Source organism: Lactuca saligna, chromosome 2 (assembly GCF_052625555.1).
Source record: "Lactuca saligna cultivar CGN05327 chromosome 2, ASM5262555v1, whole genome shotgun sequence".
Classification (NCBI taxonomy): Eukaryota; Viridiplantae; Streptophyta; class Magnoliopsida; order Asterales; family Asteraceae; genus Lactuca; species Lactuca saligna.
The window spans coordinates 106711856-106732416 of record NC_136418.1 but is presented as its reverse complement, the minus strand read 5'-3'; the positions used below and the strand labels follow the sequence as shown (position 1 = coordinate 106732416).

Genomic DNA, 20561 nt, shown 5'->3' with positions numbered 1-20561 from the left:
GGAGGCCTAACCATTGCTTTGGGGTCTGGCAACTCGATGGAAGCTAGAGAGTTCCTGGAAGATCCAACACCATTTGACAAAGTTGAAGAAGAATCAGATGATGATGACGAGGTGGGTTTGTCAGAGGATGAATCGGAAGATGAAGAGGATGTAGAAGGTGTATCTGATACATTGATGGGAGAGGTTAATGTTGACGTAGAAGAAGGGGAGATTATACCGAAAAAAGTAGACTTAACGGAGAGGGTGGACGAAACATCAACACCGGTGAAATCTCAGACAGAGTGCCATGGGAATCAAGATACCGGAAAAGCGAATCAAGAGTGTCGGAAAGCTTCATCGCCGGTGGTCATAGGGAACACATTTAAAATTAATGTAGAAGTTAATAACGATGAGTCTTGAAGTAGAAAACAATATTAATGGAACTAGGGAACACAACTTCTAGACCACACGAAGGTTAATGTAAACGAATGTTGGGACTCTTCTGAGTTTGATTGTGAAGGTGTGTAGATGCGAGTGGTAGATCTGGTGGTCTGTTATCAGTTTGGGACACGAAATACTTTCATAAGACTGAAGTCTTAAAGAGTCGATATTACATGATTATTGTTGGTAAATGGACAGGAATTGCAGGAAATACAATATTTACTAATATATATGGTCCTCATACACCCGCTGAAAAGAAAGAGTTATGGAGAGACTTCCTACGTATCAACTATCAAACGTGAGAAAACTGGAAGATGGTTAATCTTTGATGATTTTAATGAAGTTCGATGGAAGGAAGAGCGATACATTCGACAATCGGAGATTAAAGATTTTCAAATGGGTGGCGAGAGATTCACATACATGAGTAGAGTTGATGCCAAACTCAGTAAACTTGATAGATTCTTGGCATGTGCTAACTTCTTGAACTCCTCTCCATTTTTAACTGCTACTGCTCATCCTAGAGAAATTTCAGACCATTGCCCAATTACCCTCTCCTCTGATTGGGGTGATTTTGGTTCTTCTTACTTGAAAATTTTCAACTCATATCAAGTTGTACAAAATGCATGGGCAAGTGGTCCATGGATACGGCAGTGCTGATATCTAAAGGATGAAATAAGAAAATGGAGAAATAAAGAACACAAGAAGGAGAATGAGGAGTTAATCATTACTAAAGAATTATTGGGTAATCTAGAAAAACTGGCAGAATCTCAAGCTCTCAGTCTCAATGAACTGCAAATCAGAAGCAACGATATTCAAAAACTACTGGAGCTTGAGAAAAGGAATGTGATGGACATGAAGCAAAAATCAAAGATAAGATGGGTTGTAGACAGAGATGAAAACTCGAAATTCTTTCATGGTTATGTTAGTAACACCAAAAGGAAAAACAGAATTGTGGGTCTATCAATAAATGGAAGATGGTCGACGGGTGTAAACAATATCAAAAGCGAAGCCTTTCGTTTTTTCCAGAACAATGGATTTCTAGACCAACACTTGTTAGCCCCAACATCAGATCTATTGATATGATGGATGCAATCAGGTTAGAAGCCCCATTCTCAGTTGAAGAAGTTAATAAAGTAGTTTGGGCCTGTGGTGGAGAAAAAGCCCCAGGACCAACTTTCAAATTTCTGAAGAAATATTGGACTATTTTTTCTGATGATGTGATGAATTTCGTAAAGCATTTGATGAGTTTGGTACTCTTGGAAGAGGCTGCAACTCCTCTTATATAAGTATAACCCTTGCCCCAAAAGTTAAAGACCCTTCTACTCTAAATGATTATAGACCTATCAGCATCATTGGGTATATGTATAAAATAATCTCAAAATTGCTTGCTACCAGAATAAAAACAGTTGTGAGTAAGGTAGTGGGTGAGGCGCAATCAGCTTATGTGCAGGGGCAATGTAAACTCGATGGACCGTTGATTGTAAACAAGCTATGTGGATGGGCAAAAAGTATAAAACAAAACATTATGCTCTTTAAAGTGGACTTTGACAAAACATTTGATTCCATCAACTGGGAATACTTGGATTCGATTCTATCCCAAATGGGGTTCGGTGTAAAATGGTGGTCGTGGATTCGCAGTTCCTTAGCTTCTACCAGAACTTCGGTGGCTATAAACGGTTTGCTAACTAAACAGTTTAGCATCTCGAAAGGGGTTAGACAAGGGGATTCCACTTTCCCCCTTCGTATTTATAATGTTGTAATGAAGATGGCTACCGATAAAGGCATTTTCAAAGGGTGTCAATTATCGAGGGATGGTCCGATAATCTCTCATCTATTCTATGCAGATGACACATTATTTGTAGGAGATTGGTCAAGGAATGATCTAAAAAATCTTGCATCCATACTTAGGGGCTTCCATGTATCCTCCGGATTGAAAGTAAACTTCCATAAATCCAAGGTATTTGGTGTTGGTGTGTCAAATGAGGAAATCTTAAAGGAGTGCAACTTTTAGGATGTCAAGCAAGCTCCCTTCCATTTTCATATCTCGGTGTGCCAATTGGTGCAAACATGAAAACTAATAAAGAATTGGAGACCAATCATAGACAAGTTTCAAGCCAAACTATCTAGATGGAAATCCAAAACGTTTTCTTTTGGGGGGAGATGCACTATTGGGTAATCTTCCAACATATTACATGTCGTTGTTTAGAGCCCCAATTGGTGTCATAGAAAAACTTGAAAAGATTTGTCGGAAGTTCTTATGAGGTGGAAGTGAAGAAAAGAACAAAATTTATTGGGTTGCTTGGGATAAAGTTGTTGCTCCTAAGGATCTTGGTGGGCTGGGCGTTGGATCAATTAGAGCATTGTACGTGGCATTATAAGTGAAGTGGTGGTGGAGAATCAAATAGGAATCATTCTCCTTATGGGCCAAAGCCATTGTTTGTCTGCACAATCTGAAAAACAATCAGCTGATCATTTAGCAAAAAAAAAAGGTTGTTGGAACAACATTTTTGCTATGAAAAAAGATATTGAGGCGATGGGATTTCAATTTAATGATTTATTCAGACAAACAATAAAGGTTGGCAATGACACACACTTTTGGAACTACACATAGGCAGGTGTCCTTTCACTTCTGGAACTACACATAAGCAGTGTGGATGCCACGAATCATGTACTGGTAAACTGTCTTTTCACTGTCACCGTACACAAAAGCTTATTCGGTTGGTGTGGTATTATTCCCATAAATGTCCAGAATATAAAGGAGTTGATACAATATGCAACAAATTGAGATGGAGAGAGAGACTAAATGTAATATGTTAAGGGATGTTCTGGGGTCTTTGGAGAGCTAAATATGCTCGTATATTCCAGGCAAGATTCACTAATCCAAGGGGCATGGTTGACAACATCAAGGCGATGGTCTACATGTGGATAAAGTGTAGAGGCAATAGTGATATTTGTAATTGGGTTGAATTATGTTCTGATCCATTTTTGTTTTAATCTCTCTTATTTTCTATTTTTCTTGTATGTTTGACCTATGCTCCCCTATAGTTGTTATTTTGGGTGAGTTTTTTTTTAATAAAAATTGGTTGTTTAAAAAAAAAAAAAATTAGGGTTTGATTCTTTTACCGACCATTTTGAAAGATCCACTAAAATTATAAATATACGATAATGCCCTCATTTAAATTTAAATTTGTATTGTTTTTCTATTTTGATATCTAATTATTTACTAGACCAATTACACCAAAAAAAACATTTCGTGATACTTTATACTTTATTATCCTTTTTTCCTCTTTGCTCCTTATTTAAACCATCATATTTTATTTTATTTTAACATTTCACCTTTCATTTTACTACTTATTATTCTTTTCCTTTTTTGGTTATTTTTTTATATTACAAGTCCTTTTTTTAAAGAGATTATGATTCTTGTAAATATTGACGGTTATGATTTTGTTTATTCCCAATATCAAAAAAATATATTAATTTCTTGATTAAGATTAGGTATGTTATTCTACCATTTTAATCGATTACCAGTTTGTTCCATTTGGTTTGATTGATTTTTTGACTTCGAATATATTAATTGTACTTGCATCAGTTTTTAAGTTATGAAAACCTTTTATGTTTAGCTTGTATTCCCCCCTTGAAAACATGAAAAACTCGAAAAAGTGTAGGGGTATGAACTCACAGTTTAACGTAGGATTCGAGTGTACGACCGATATGAGTGTTGAGTGTCAACGGATGTTCTGAGCGCAAGTGGACCCTATTAATCATATGGTAACACATATATGTATTAGAATAGGGTATTTCATGACTAATCATGACGGGAAACCACGCTAGGGTCTTGCAAAAGTTTGTACTAAGTGTTCTAGGTTCCGCACGTAGTGACCCTTGCAAGTTTAAGGCCAAATACGAGCATTAGAGTGGGTGTATGGCCATGAAGTGAGTGTGTGGCCAGACTTGTGTGTGCGGCTGCACATAGGAGTGTGCGACCGTACAGGGGGTGTGTGCAGCCGTACACAGGAGTGTACGACCATACACTTCTTGTCTGAGCCCGTCATGTCGAATTTTGAGATATTTCAAGTTCCAAACCATGTCATAATTCGAATACAGGGGCCTTACTCTTACTTTGGAGGGTATTTGAGGTGTGTGCGGTCACCTTATGAAGGTGTGCGACTGCACCCCTTCAAAGGATGAAGAACATGAAAAACACTATAAGTTTTAGGCTTAGATTTAGGTCTCTTACCACTATAACAAGCTGAATGGTGAAGTAGTTCACGTTTTTTAGGCCCTAAGAATGTTCTTGGATAAAGTTTTTAGAGAGAGAAAGTAGAGAGAGTAGTGTGCAACCAAAGAAGAAAAACTAACTGAAAAGGGGTTCTCTACTATATATTGGGTTAGGTGTGTGGCTGGGGGGGTGTGTGCGGCTGGGTGTGCAGCTGGCTGGCCACACACTCAGGTGTGCGGCCGCACACACCTTCCTTGGTGTGATTGGCTCAATTTTGTGATGCTACACACTTTCTAACCCTTCTTAAGACTCATATCTATGATATACTAAGCCTAAAGCACTCATATGGACCCAAAATTTCACTAAGATATGATAAATTCAAGTGTAATATTGATATATGGATCGATTGTACAGGATAAAAGTTTCGGGTTGTCACATCATCCCCCCGTTAGAGGAAATTTTGTCCCGAAATTCAAGAATATGGATACAAATCATGGATTTGGAAAAAAGATGAGGGTACTTATGTTTCATTGAATCCTCGCGCTCCCAAGTGAATTCAAGTCCCTGCTTAGCATGCCAGCGAACCTTCACTATCGGGATGCGACTTTGTTTCGTTCGTTTGACCTCCCGATCCATGATTTCGATTGGTTCTTCCACGAAGTTCAGATTTTCGTTGATTTCGATTTCGTCAAGAGGGACCACAAGAGTTTCATCGGATAAGCACTTCTTAAGATTTGAAACGTGGAAGACATGGTGAATGTTACTGAGTTCATGTGGTAAACGAAGTTTGTAGGCTACGGGACCAATCCTAGCAAGGATTTCAAACGGTCTCCAACCTGGAATTCCAAGGGTTTTCGTCGTTTATCGGTGTAGCTCTTTTGTCAGTCTCGAGAAGATTTTAGCGTTCCTGGATTTGTACAATCTTTTCGGTGGTTTCGCGGATGATTTCTGGACCAATGAGAGTGCTATCAAGGGACTTGTCCCTTGGTTAGCTGCGTGTTGCCCACCTCAGCCCAGCACATAGGGGATCTACACTTGCGACCATAGAGGCTTCGAAAGGCGTAACCTTGATACTGGTATGATAACTATTGTTGTAGGAGAATTCAACCAAGGGCAAATGGGTATCCCATGGTTTACCGAAGTCGATGACACATGCTATCAACATGTCTTCCAAGGTCTGAATGGTTCTCTCACTATGTCCATCAGTCTAAGGATGATAAGTTGTACTCATATCCAACTTAGTTCCAAGAGCTTTCTGTAGGGACTGCCAAAACCTCGAAGTGAACTTGCTATCTCGATCGGAGATAATGGATACAAGCACACCGTGCAGTCGAACTATCTATTGGAGGTAGATTCGTGTGAGTCTTTCCATCTTGAAAGTTTCTTTGATTGGCAGGAAGTGAGCGGATTTTATCAATCGGTCGACTATTACCCAGATGGTGTCGTACCCACTCGGAGATTTGGGTAATTTGGTAATGAAATCAATGGTAATCCTCTCCCACTTTCACTCAGGTATTTCCGACTGATGAAGTAGACATGAGGGCTTCTAATATTCGACCTTCACCTTGGCACAAGTCAGACACTTGCCCACGAAGGTAGCGATATCGGCTTTCATGTTTGGCTACCAATATAACTTCTTGAGATCAAGGTACATCTTATCTGATCCTGGGTGGACGGAGTATCTAGTTTTGTGAGCTTCGTTCATGATGACCCCTCTGTAACCACCGAACTTTGGGGTCCAGATCCGATCCATGAAATAGTAGACTCCGTCTCCCATGATCTCTAAGTTCTTTTCCATTCCTCTCAAGACTTCCTCCGCCACGTTCTCTGGTTTCAGGGCTTCTCGCTGAGCCTCTCTAATTTGTGCGGATAGATGGGAATGGATGGTCATGGTAAGTGATTTCACACTGCGACCTGAGTACTCTTTTCGACTGAGGGCATCAGCTACCACATTGGCCTTGCCGGGATGGTAGCGTATTTCACACTCATAATCATCGAGTAGTTCTACCCATCGCCGTTGTCTCATGTTTAAGACTTTTTGGTCGAAGATGTGTTGCAGGCTTTTATGGTCAATGAAGATCGTGCACTTTGTTCCGCAGAGGTAATGTCTCCAAATTTTTAATGCGAATACAACTGCTCCCAACTCTAGCTCATGAGTTGTATAGTTGATTTCGTGTGCTTTCAATTGTCTCGAGCCATAAGCAATAATCTTTCCTCGTTGCTTAAGCACACAACCTAAGCACTAGTTGGATGCATCGCAGTAGACAACGAAGTCCTCCGTCCCTTCGGGCAGAGACAGGATAGGTGCGCTGCACAAGGCTCGCTTCAACGTTTGGAATGCAATGTCTTGCTTTTCACTCCAAAAAAAGGGTACACCTTTTTGAGTCAAATTGGTTAGGGGTGTGGCAGTTCTGGAGAAATTCTAGATGAATCTATGATAATAGCCAGCAAGACCTAAGAATTGACGGATTTCTGTGAGTGTCTTCAATCACAAGGCCTTAAAGTACTTGTAACATACACGTTCTAAAATTGTGTATTGTTATTATTAAAAGTGAATAAAATTGAGTGTTGAGTTCTAACAGCTAGTTTTTACTAGAAATGAAGTAAAACTATGTTTAGAATCACTCATAAAATATTGGAAGTCTTATGAGATTCCAATTAATAGGAAAATAATGAAAATTTAGCGAAAATATAAAATTTGAAATAAGTAAAATTTTATTATTTGATGTTGTAAATCATCACGTTAGAAATTTGTAGGCGAAAACCTCGTCGAAATCCGAGTTATAACGAAGAAGTTATGACCAACCGAAGATCCGCGACAAAACCGGCACGACACCGAATGACATAAAAAGTGAGTTTTTGATAAACTACTTTTTTATCCTTAGTGATCTAAATGAAATTCTTAGTATTCTTTAAACCGAGAAATTCGATAAAAAGAACGCCAAAATCTGACTTCATATGAGGAAGTTATGATTTTTCGAAGTTTCAACTTAGCAGTAGACAGCTAAAAACTCGAATTTTAGATCGAGCGATATTTGACCGATACATCCTAAACGAGAATATAAGGTCTTGTCATTTGTAGTACAACGGTAAAAAGTCTGACGAAAACGGATGTCAGATGAAGAAGTTATGAATTTTTAACGGATAATCATGTCCTGGTCTGCTAAAAATAATAATATCAAAAATAAAATCAAAATTAGCCGACAAAGTCTAAACGAAAGTTGTAGAGCGTAATTTTAGCTACGCGTGCATATAAAGAACGTCAAAAACGGAGCTTGTATGCGAAAGTTATGGATTTTAGAAGTTCGGGGCTCGAAAACCGAGAAATCTCGCATGAATAGTACCGGCCACGTCACCTCACATGAAGCAGGTGCGTCATCGGAGTCGTGGCCTCGCCTCGCAGCGCCACCTGCCCCTACGCGTGTCCGAGCCTCGGAGCCGAGTTCGCTTCGTGTCCTCTTCTGATTCGCCAAGGCCGAGGTCTAGTAAGAACGAGACACGTCTCGCATCGGTGACCAGTCCAACGCGAGCCACATCTCGCCTACCAGCCTCGCATCCGAGCCACGCTGCCCCTCACTGCTGATGCCACCGAGCTGCTTTGTCACCCTTCGTCCGAACCTCGCAGATGCGACGTGCACCCTTCTCAGCCACAAGGTTCGAGCCCTCGGCCCTATATAAAGGGGGAGGGGGGGGCTGCGAGCCTTCCCGGGTAACTTTGAAAATTTGACACTTTTTCACCCTAATTTCATATATTCACTATTTTGACTTTCCCCGAAGCCCCAGTATCAATTTTAGCACCCGAAACAGATCCCGAAGCTCCCGAGAAGCCCGGAAATTTTATATTTTCGGTTTTGAAGCCCTACCTTCGCAGAGCTCAGTTTTCAATTAAGCTCCCGATTTTCAACATAGAAAGTCATATTTAAAGCCAAAGTGCTATCTAAATTATTATTTTAACCCCCGGTTAACTTAAGGTGAGTTCAATATATAGGAACAATTGTATGTTATGTGTTATATGTGCTATGTGCTTCTCAGTGTTATTATTCCGAGTTATTTTCCATGTTATTTTTTTATTATGCTATTTTGATAGCAAAAGTAATACATTTGACCATGTGATTAGTGAAAAAACTTAGATTCACATTGATAATGGTACGAAGCCTCTGGTCATGTAGAGTATGTTCCATAAGTGAATGACTTATATTTAAATGACATTGACAAAAGATTAAACAGGGCGTGAAAACCTAAAATCTACTGAAATGTTAAACAGGGCGTGAAAACCTGAAATCTACTGAAATGTTAAACAGGGCGTGAAAACCTAAAATCTACCGAAATGCTAAACAGGGCGTGAAAACCTGAAATATATCATATTGATAATCAAAAATTATATGTCTTCTGTGCCATTTGGGCCAAAGCTTTATTGATGTGTAACATCCCGAAATAGCAAGAGTTGTGTGGAAGGGCTAAAAGTGTAATATGGGAAGGAGTGACTCGTCGAGTCCATGGATGGACTCGACGAGTAGAGTCGCGACTTGGTCGCGTGTTAAATAGTCGACTCGGCGAGTCATTGAGATGGACTCGGCGAGTAGGCGCTGAGTGGACAAAACCCTAATTCTCGGGGTTGAGCCCTATATAAAGAGCATTATGTTTCCTCCCAGCCTCTTTATCACCCCTTTGAGTCCTTGAAACCCTAAAATCGTGGAGAAGCACCATTGTTGAGTGGATTGAAGCTTGGAGAAGTAATTGTTGGAGGAAGTTTGGAAGTTTGAAGGTGTGGAGCAAGGGGTTTTGCTTGGATTCGAGTTTCCTTGCAGTTTAGGGCACTCTTTGAAGGTAAAATCTCGTTCTTGAGCTGCTATTGTCTTGTCTCTTCATTTTGGGGTTTGGGGGGGGGGGGGGGGGGGACTTATCTTGAGTTATTTTGGAGTCTAAAGGTTGGATCTGAGGTTGCTACCTCAGATCTGGAATGGAGGAGGGTTAGAATGCAGGAAAGTCCCTGTGTTGAGTGTTGAATGAAGCTATCTTGTCCCAAAACTTAGCCCTAATGTGCAAAATGCATAGATCTCTTTGGATTCACGTAAAGATTGTCACTTTACGTGATGGATGAGTTGTAGGAGGCTAGATCTATGTTTTGGATCAATTGCATGGTCTGGAACGCTTCTGTTTGGTTTCAGACCGGTGGTACTCGGCGAGTCACATGGGTGGACTCGACGAGTCACATGGGTGGACTCGACGAGTTGGATGAAGATGGCCTGGAACTCGACGAGTTGGATGAACAACTCGGCGAGTAGGTTGAAGATAGCCTTGGACTCGACGAGTCTTGTCGAAGAGTCCCAATATTTTCTGATCGAGTCGAAGAATCGGCGAGTCAAGGGATGACTCGGTGAGTTATGTGCGAATGGACTCAGGGTTGTTGGACTCGGCGAGTTAGGTCGCGGATTGAGTGAAGTTTTGAGTTGGGAACTCGGCGAGTCATAGGGTTGACTCAGCGAGTAGGGTCAGTTAGGGGTTGACTTTGACCCAGTCTTTAACCAAGGGTTGACCAGTGGTTTCCAGGGGTATTTTGGTAATTGTTGGTTATGGTTTTGAGTTCAGTGCATTGGTGGCTGTCCAGTGGTGGAGATCGTATCGGAGATCGGAGCAGTTCGGGTTATCTGTTCAGTCGGCAGTTTCAAGGTGAGTTATCCTCACTATATCCATAGGGTCTAAGGCACCAAGGCCGACCCTTTTATCGGATGGAAATCCGGGTAATTTTCTGTTGTATGATATTGCGGGATATGGGCCGGAAGGCATTACATATTGCGGGCCGGAAGGCAATGCGATGTGGACCGAAAGGTCATGGCCTGGAAAGGCGTATGTGCATAATTATTATGTTGGTTGAGTCGTAGGGTGATGTTATGCTTGTGATTGGCTAGGCTGGTATTTTGGTTAGGGTAATGATATGTTATGTGATCTGTTGATCGATTTGCTAACTGTGAACTGCTATATGATTACATGTTATGTGTATGGTCGTCTGGTCTGGAGTGTAACCCGGTATGCACGGTTGTTCTATGTTCTGTCATGATATGTATATATATGCTTTTATGTTATGGGTCGGAAGACATTATGTTATGGGCCGGAAGGCAATGTGTTATGGGCCGGAAGGCATTACGCAATGGGCCGGAAGGTGATATGTTTGGACCGGAAGGTTGTGGCCTGGAAGGGCGTATAGGTGGTTGGTATTTTGGGGGTATCTCACTAAGCTTTCGGGCTTACAGTTGTGGTTTTTATGATTTCAGGTTCTCAGGAGTCTGTGGCAAGGCAAAGGCGTGATCGTACCATTCCTCGCGTTGGTGTTTTATGAAATGGACCTGGGAAAATACTCTGTTAAATAATGTATTGTAAACCTTTTTGTAACAACGTTATTAAAATTGATTGTTTTGAAAAGTTTTAATTGTTTCGAAATTTTGGTCGTTACATGATGAATATCAAGTATTGAAATCATTATGACTCATTGATCGTAAATCTTTGAATCAAATCTTGAGTTGATATTGAAAGCCTGACATATGATACGCATATGCTATTGTTGTTCTTGTTCTCTTTTGCTTCTGTCATATATATATATATATATATATATATATATATATATATATATATATATATATATATATATATATATATATATATATATATATATATATATATATATAAGGCATAAGATTATATTGTATCTATTTATTGAATTCACTAAGCGTTATCGCTTATCCCTCTCAATGTTTAACAATTGCAGGTGATGAGTATCCAATATAGTTTTATACTGCAGAAAGATTTAGAGTAGTTATTACCATTTCTCTGTATTTTAATGTTCATATATGTATATGAATAGTAGATTCCTGGGTAGATATGAAATGTAATAAAACTTAGTCGATTTGTATCCAATCTTTTGTAATCACTTTATCAATATAAAATATTGTTTTATAAATATGCATGTAGCATGTTTTGAGGAAGTAACTTAAGAATAATGCTAGAATAGTATGAAAGTTTGGGTCTTTCATAAATATGAAAGTTGGGTTCTTTCAGTATTTTAACAACCAACACAAGTTAAATCGTATGCGTGGCTGTTCGGTTTCATATCTTCAACGTTTTACTTTTGTTTTAAACACAAGTCCGGTTCCCAAAACAAGGTGGCAGACGCATTGAGTCGACGAGCTGAGTTGTTGGTTATGTGCGGAAGATGATGATTTTAAACAAGTTTGTGCAGGACCGATCGTGCCACCCATGTCCAAATTAGACGGTTATCTTTTCTATAATCATCGCCTATGTATCTCGCGCACTTCATTGCATGAGCAACTTATCAAGGAATTACATGGTGGTGGTTTAGGTGGTCATCGGGAGTAACAAAACTTTGTCTCTCATTGAAAAGCGTTATTATTGGCCACATCTCAAGAAAGATGTAGGACGTTTTGTTGCTAAGTGTCTTGTTTGTCAAACTGCCAAAGGGCGATCTCAAAATACGGGGTTATACATGCCACTGCCCATCCCGGACGGTCCACGGGAAGACATTTCCATGGATTTTTTGCTCGGATTGCCTCGTACAGCTCATGGGAACGACTCGGTGTTTGTTGTGGTTGATCGATTTTCCAGAATGGAACATTTTATTCCATGTAAGAAAATTGTCGATGCTTCAAATATTGCTTTATTGTTCTTTCGAGAAATTGTATGCCTGGATGGGGTGCCTTCTACCATTACTTCTGATCGCGATACCAAGTTCCTTAATCACTTTTGGTGTATACTTTAGCTTCTGTTTCAAACTACATTGCAATATAGTACTTCTTTCCACCCTCAAACCGATGAACTGACATATGTGGTTAATAAAACACTGGTAATTTGATTCGTTGTCTCTGTGGAGATCGCCCGAAACAATGCAATCAGTTCTTAGCTCCAGTTGAGTTTGCCTTCAATAACATGGTCAACCGTTTCATCGGAAAGTCTCCGTTTGAGGTGGTTTATCAACGCCAGCCAAAGCATGCTTTAGATCTGGTTCATATGCCTAAACTCTCTGGTCATAGCTTGGTTGTTGAGAATCTCGCAACAAAGGTAGAAGCCATTCAGATTGAAGTTAAACAAAGGCTTGTTGCTTCTAACACGAAGTATAAAGAAGCTCGAGATAAACATCAGAGAGAAAAGGTTTTTGAGGTTGGTGATCTAGTTATGGTCCATTTACACAAGGATCGATTTCCAGTACGGACATACAACAAGCTCAAGATGAAGCGCATTGGGCCATGCAAGGTATTTCGCAAAATTAATGACAATGCTTATGTCATTGACCTCCCCGAATCCTATTCTATTTCTTCAACATTCAATATGGCAGACTTGGCAGAGTTCAGACCCGATCCTTTATATCCTGATGCTCACTGAAGGACGAGTTCTTTTTCAACCAGCGGAGAATGATGTGGAATTATTTACTGAAATACCCTTCAGGCCGGATTGTGCTCCAGGAGGAGTAAAGCCCAAGTTTTCATATTTTATTTATTTTAGTCTTTATCCTATTTTATAGAAGTCTTTTAGTCAAATTAGGATTATGTTAGGATTAGTATGGATAACCTTTAAATACCTTGTTAATCGCATGAACAGATTTTGGTTTTTGCCTTTTATCTGATTACGTTCTTGATTAACTAAAAGCAAGAGTCGAGAAACGTTTTCTCATATTTTGTTTCGTCAGGCACACGATAGTGCCCCTGGTTTTCAAGCGTTTGCCAATTCTATACTAATTGTCTATCTGTAGCTGCTTTCGGCTACATCACATTTTGGTTGCAAAATACATTGATTGTTTTAAATAATAAATATCATCAAAATAAAAAATAAATGTTGCATGACAAATCACCCTATGTAACAAGAAATTGAAATGGTATGGCAAAAACAATGAGTGACACACTCCCCTGGTTTTCACTATAAGCCATTGTGTAGAGAATGTGTAGAGAAGAAGACTCCTCTTTTTGGTTCCTAATAACATGGTCAATAATAGTCCACGTGCTTTCTACAATTAGTTTATTCCTATATCATTCATAGTGATTGAGGATGGCAATATTGATTAACTATGGATACGGATGCAGAAGAACCTAATCAGAAATTATTAGTGAATAAGAGCTTAATGACAAATAATTTGGTTAGTGGGCTCAAAGAACTCACTCCTCAATTACCCCACCAATCATCACTCAGTAGGTCGAGTTGTACAGCTTAACCTACCTACTAACCACACCCAAACCCAAACCCAAACCACCTCTATAATCCTCTTTTTCTCTTTATCTATCTGAAAATCTTAAAGGGTGTATATGTATAAATATATAATATATTGCACTTTGTGCTATGTATAATGATTATAGCTTGTTTACAAAGTGAAAGAGGCCCTATCTTTCTTCAATCAGAATACTCTTATTATATCTACTCAATCTGCGTTGTGTTTCTTTAAGAAATCATGAGAGATATCATCGAAAGATTTCTTGTTCTTCCATTTTCCATGGGATGTATCCCAAAATCGAGTACGCAAGCAGTCGAATCAACCCAATTCAAGGAGCAAACACCCGAATCAAAACAACTTGTCACAAGTATGATCCTTTTCTCTTTCTCTCTCTCTCTCTCTCTGTATCTCAAAATTTCAACAGATTTGTTATATGAAATTATGTATTTTAAAGGAACACGAGAAGGAAAAAGCTCATGGGGATTCGTAGCTATAAAGGGATCCAACATTTCGAGAGGAATTCGAAGACTAATCATGTCGACCTTCGAAAGTTTTTCTCGAATCATAAGTAAGTAACGACAAATGATTGTAATCATGATAATTCTTGAGAAATTTTCGTTGATAACGATGAATTTCAGGTAACAAAGAAGGAGATGAAATTGAAATGGAGATCGAACTGGAAATAGGGTTTCCTACAGATGTAAAGCATGTTACGCATATAGGATATGATGGATCAATGACGACTAACCCTGTGAAAAATTGGGAGAATATTGAAACGCCTGAAATTCTTTCGTTTCCTTGTATTTCTTTGAAACAATTTGAGAACGCCATGGCTACACAATCTGAAACTCTGGTTGCTTGAATAACAACATTGATTCATTTTAATGGAACCTAACATACGCATTCGCCCAGTGTATCGAGAGAGATTATAATGATTGTGAAGAAATGTATAGTGTAGGTGGAAAGGAGCAATGGTCTGGTTTGGAGTGCTTTTTTTTTTTTTTTTTTTTTTTTTGAGTGGTGTTTACTAATACAAGATCTGATTTTTGTGTTGCTAATTTAACTTGTTAACGAATCTCATACCAATTTGTTAAAGTAGAATATGTTACAAAATAGCCTATCATATTTGTTACGTTAAATAAAATAGAGAAATATAAGGTCTAATGACTCTTAATCACATTCAATAAGTTTTGTGGCACAATCAACTACACAATTTCCTTACACGTATTAAGCTCCTTCAACATTTTCACAACATCAAGCATAGTAGGCCGTTTCCTAGGCTGATCATTCGTACACAATTGAGCAATCGCAAGCACCCCCAACATCTGATCCTTCCACATCCAACTCCCATAAAAACAAGGATCCAAAACCTCAAACTCCCTCCTATTTCCAACCATACCCCTCACCCATCCCACAAGATTCTCACCTTCCACGTCACCCTGTCCAGTTGGCTCCCTCCCCGTCACCAACTCCAACATCACCACCCCAAAACTATAAACATCTCCCTTACTCGTCGCCACCATTTTTTGACCGTACTCCGGAGGAATATACCCAAACGTCCCCGCCAACAACGTGCTGACGTGGCTCTCACACGCGCTAATTATCCTCGCGAGACCGAAATCCGACACACGTGCTTCAAACTTACTGTCTAACAAAATATTACTCGATTTGATATCACGGTGAATTATATGCGGGACGAATCCATGGTGTAAAAACGCCAGTCCGCGAGCCGACCCGATACAGATCTTGTATCGGGTCGGCCAGTCGAGTGCTTCGACTGCGTCTGCGCGGTTTCTCAACCAGACGTCCAGACTCCCGTTCGCCATGTATTCGTATATTAAAAACCGTTCGTCTGCAAAGACACAGTATCCTAGTAACGGGACGAGGTTTTCGTGTTTGACTTTTCCGATTGTTTCCATTTCGGCGAGGAATTCGCGTTCGCCGTGTGTTCGGCCGCCGTTGAGACGTTTGACCGCGATGGTTTGACCTTCCGGAAGTATCGCTTTGTAAACTGTCCCGAAACCGCCGTCTCCGATTATGTAGGTCTTGCTGAAATTTTCGGTTGCGGATAAGATGTCGTGGTGGTTTAAACGGAGTAGAGATTGCTCGAATGTTGCGATGTTTATGCTCAAGGGTTCTTTTGGTCTTTTTCGTAAAAGACCATATTTGGAATTCGTTTTTGTTGCTTTTGAAATCTTGTCTGAATTTACATCTTTTTGTTTCAATATCTTTCTTCTCAGGAGAACAATGAGTAAAAACACCACGAAAACGAATGTCACGCTAAGTATAATCCCTAAAAGAGAAGCGTGATTTGGTTTGTAGGTGTGTTGGGAAGGGGAAGGGTAGTTTGGGAAACATGAGTTTGGTTTGGTGCAAGTTTCGGGAACAGGTCCGATGAATTTGTTCCCGGAGAATCCGACGAATGAGAGGCCTTCGATGTTGCAAATACTACAGGGGAATGAATTTTGGAAGTTGTTTTGGGAAAGGTCAAGATAAGTCAACGCGGAAAGAGTGGAGAGAGGAGGTAAGGTGCTGTTGATGGTGTTATTGTGAATGTCTAAAATGGTAAGAGCTGTTAGATTGGAAATGGAAGGATCTAGAGCACCGGAGAAAAGGTTGTTGCTGGCGTTTAGAGCGAAAAGAGAGGTTGTGGTTGTAAGGGTAAACGATAATCTTCCAGTGAAAGAATTCATGCTAACATCCAAGTATTGAAGAGTCTCGATGTTGAAGATCGATGAAGGTAAAGGGTTGGTGAATGAATTACTTGATATATCGAGTTTGACCAAATTCGTCATCATGGAACCGAAATTATCAGGGATTGAACCGGTTAATTTGTTGTGAGAAATCACCAAACCCTGGAGATTTTTCATCGAGAAGAATTGGGGAACAATTGGGCCGGAAAGAAGATTAAAGGAGAGATCGAGTGAAGTTAGGTTTGACAATTCGGAAATCTCGTAAGGAATGATTCCAGAAAGTTGATTATGAGAGAGAACTAGCTGTCGTACAATGATGCATTGCTTGATCGACGTCGGAATTTCGCCGGAAAAGTTGTTGTTCGACAGATCAAGCATCCCGTAATGCTGGACAAATTCGGAATCAGGTAACGCGACTTTCTGAAAACCGGAACAGATCTCTGTAGGTATGAATCCGGAGAGTTTGTTGTTTGATAGAACAAGGTTATCGAGTAATTCCAGTTGAGATATCGATTTCGGGATTCCACCGGTGAGTTTGTTTGATCCGAGATCCAAAGAAACCAAATCCCTGCATTCGAAAAGCTCTAATGGAATCTCACCAGTTAACATGTTGCCATGAAGAGACAAATTTGTCAGATTCTTAAGTTCACCGATCGAACTCGGGATATTTCCTTCGAAGAGATTGTTATCCAATTGCAACCTTTCAATCGTGGATGCCATTCCGATTGTCTCCGGAATACGACCTTGAAGCATGTTTTTCCCGAGTGAGATCTCCATTAACGTTTTCGATTCCCAGAGCTGAACCGGAATCGTTCCATGGAATCGGTTCTTTGACAATTCCAATGTAATCAGTTCCAGATCTCCCAAATACGAAGGTATTTCTCCGTGTAATTTGTTTCCAGATAACACCAAATCCGTGAGGAATTTGCAATTCCTGAAAGTGTTGTTTATTGTTCCGGTGAACTGATTATTAGACAACACCAACCCACGTAACACATTCCCTTCACAGATTCCCACCGGAAGCTCGCCGGAAAGCAAATTGGAACTCAGGTCAAGAAAAGTCAACGACGGAATGTGAAGCGGAGGAAGATTTCCAGTAAACAAATTCTTCGACCACAATATCGATTCCACTTCTTTCCATTTCGAAATCCAAATTGGAATCGATCCAGATAGCCGATTTGAAAAAAGACTAAACGAGCTTATCGATTCAAGGTTTGCAAGAGAATCAGGTAATGATCCGGATAACGAATTAAACCCTAGATCAAGAATTCTCAAATTCGTACACTTTCCCATCGATTCAGGAATTCGTCCACTTAATCCTGCATTGTTGGCGATGAAGAACATAAGATTTTTCAACTCACCGAAGTTTGAAGGCAATCCTCCTTCGAAACAGTTTTGTCCTATATTCAATTTAGTCAAACTACTCATCTTCGACATTTGATAAGGAATATGCCCTGTAAACTTGCAAGAATGAAGATTCAAATAAGTAAGATCTGTAAGAGCACCAATTGTTTCGGGGATTTCACCAGTGAAGGAATTCATCGAAATATCAAGAGTCATGAGTTTCTTCAAGTTTCCAATTTCTGAAAATATTGATCCTGTAAACCGATTATGACTTGCATCGAAGAACAGCAACTTACTTAAATTACCCAAACTGGAAGGAAGATCACCAGAGAAGAGATTTAAACTGAGATCAAGCGACCGTAATTTCTCGAGGAACCCGAGCTCAAACGGAAGCCTGCCCGAAAACGAATTTGATTTGACCGAGAGTTCGGTTAGGTTTCTCAGCTGCCCGATTGTCTCTGGTAAACTGCCCGAAAACCCATTGCTATCAAGAACAAGAACTTTGAGGTTTCTCATGCTTGAAAACGTATTGTTATCAAGAACACCTAACAATCTGTTATCACTGAGATCAATTGTTTCTAAGTTGCTTAAATTCCAGAAATCAGAGTAGATATGGCCATTGAATCCACATCCACTGACATTGAGATGTTTTAAAGATTTGAATTCTGTGAGAATTTTTGGGAATGGAAGAGTGAGAGGTGAGAATGTACACGATAGCGATATCCGGTGCACGATAGCACCTTCACACTTTATTCCAGTCCAGTTACATGGAGGTGTCTGTAAATCAAACCATGTTGATGTAACATCTTTTCTTTGAAGCAGGGACTTTCGAAGAGTTATCAGTGATGATGTGTCATTTGAGAAACACACGTGTACACAACACAGGAACTGGAATAGTAGTATGAAGACACTGAAAGCTTTTGATCTTGAATTTGACTTTCTCATTGTCTTGTTAATTTCAAGGACAATTCTCAATCTGCAATGAAGAATTAACAACTCATCAGATTCAAATATCTTGAGTTATAAAAGAATTAACGTAAGGACATAATGTAAACAAGATACTAATGACAAATTACTCACAAGTTAAAGAACAAAACATGAAATTCAGTAAAAAAGTTATCAGAAATGAATAAAAATTGAGTCTTTTGTTAGTGGTAATTAAAGGGAGATGAGATGAAAACCCGGAAAAGCTGATATGAAATCAAGAAAAACAAGGTAGTGGGCTCAAGAAAGATTCAAAGGCATATATGCATTTTCATGTCCTTTTTATATTATCACCTATGAACAACAAATGTAAGTCTACAATTATTAGTTCCATCAAAACTGTTGTATTTTGATATTAATTCCAAAAAAATCATAGTTTTTTTGGCAAATATGAAAAAGATTTATGCAGAATTGGGCAAAAACTATCACATAATGTGTTTTTTGCTTACATTTGACAATTTGTATTTTTGTAAGCAAGCTATCTTGTTGTTTTTTGAATAATTTCATCAACATGATGGTTGAAACTTGAAAAAGTTTATAAAATTGGACAAAACACCAAAAGTTTGAGCAATAGAGTAGTCTATGCGTATACAATCATACGTCTACAATCACTGTAGAACGTGCTAAAAAATAGCTACCTAAAAAGCTACCATTTATTTCAAATTAATGCAATGGAACCCTAGTCTAGTTGAATCAATAACATCAGATTCCATTTCTACATTGAATTTTTGTTATTTCAACTTTGTCCCCTACAAAACGTAAAATCTACACGGAGGTGTTTGAAAGATAAGTATAGAAACAAACAAAAATAATAGAAACAGAAAATGTCCTGTTCGATCTGGATTAATGACCACTGTTCCTCAACAAAAGTTAATACAACAGATAGAAGAACAAATCCCGATGTTTAAGATCTTCAAAAAGTAATTAAAGTTTAAGGAATGTACAAGTAAAAAGGCGTGTTACTGTTTCTATAAAGCCAGAGTTTCTCTCTCTAGAATCGTCAAAAAAAAAAAAAAACACGCACATAAACACATCGATTCAAGAAGAAAATCGGATACAGAAGAAGTTATGTGTAGATACCTAGGGAGAAGATGAACTATTGAACTGAAGCATAACGATGAGCATTGTTACGTACCTTTCTTTTAACGCTTTATCGCCATAGATTTCCGTACAATGTGCTTTTTACACAGAGAAAAACACAAACATCAGTCTCTCTCTCTCTCTCTAAAAACTGATTCTGATTTCTGTGGTTTCTCTCTCTAGAAATAGTCGCAGGAGTCTCTCTCTTTCTCTGTCATAAAATCTTTGTGCAGGAGGAGGGTGGAAAGGGTGATATTGTAGTTATACGTCGTCGTTCTGGTAGGGGGCTGGTGGTGTGGTGCGCAAGGCGTGAGCTCGCAGCTCTTTTTACCCCTTACGTCCTACGCTACACATGCAAACAAAAATAGGCAGTTACGATATAATTCGAATGTGGATTACACGCGCCGGTAATGGGAGGTGTAATGTACTCGCGATGAGGGTTTAGGGTTTATGGGGCCTGGCCTGGTTGGAGAGTGGGGAAGGTATGTGGCGGGGCGTAATTGGGTACGCGAGTGGAGGAAAATATGGGTCCACAGTGGGCTGATAGTTGTACTATTTGAGCAAAGAATGATTCTTGACCAGTGTTTTTTCAGCTAATATTATTTTTATT

The 20561-nt window shown here is 39.4% G+C and overlaps 2 protein-coding genes across 3 annotated transcripts; one reads left to right on the top strand and one right to left on the bottom strand.

Moving 5' to 3' along the window:
• Positions 1–13942: 13942 nt before the first annotated feature.
• LOC145031311 (CRIB domain-containing protein RIC4-like) lies at positions 13943–14908 on the top strand. Its single transcript, XM_078979834.1, has 3 exons — positions 13943–14217; positions 14305–14418; positions 14489–14908. Exons 1-3 carry the CDS (start codon positions 14088–14090, stop codon positions 14710–14712), a joined length of 468 nt encoding a protein of 155 aa, XP_078835960.1. The 5' UTR covers positions 13943–14087; the 3' UTR covers positions 14713–14908.
• A 28-nt stretch (positions 14909–14936) lies between these two features.
• Positions 14937–20229, bottom strand: LOC145031310 (leucine-rich repeat receptor protein kinase MSP1-like). Of its 2 annotated transcripts, none has more exons than XM_078979830.1 (2): positions 20007–20229; positions 14937–18863 (listed from the first exon to the last, which is right to left on the bottom strand). In XM_078979830.1, the coding sequence occupies exon 2, from the start codon at positions 18830–18832 to the stop codon at positions 15056–15058; it is 3777 nt and encodes a 1258-aa protein (XP_078835956.1). In that variant the 5' UTR covers positions 18833–18863; positions 20007–20229; the 3' UTR covers positions 14937–15055. The 2 variants fall into 2 exon arrangements, with proteins under 2 accessions (XP_078835956.1, XP_078835957.1); XM_078979831.1 differs by lacking the exon at positions 20007–20229 and adding an exon at positions 18968–19088.
• Between the last annotated feature and the right edge of the window lie 332 nt (positions 20230–20561).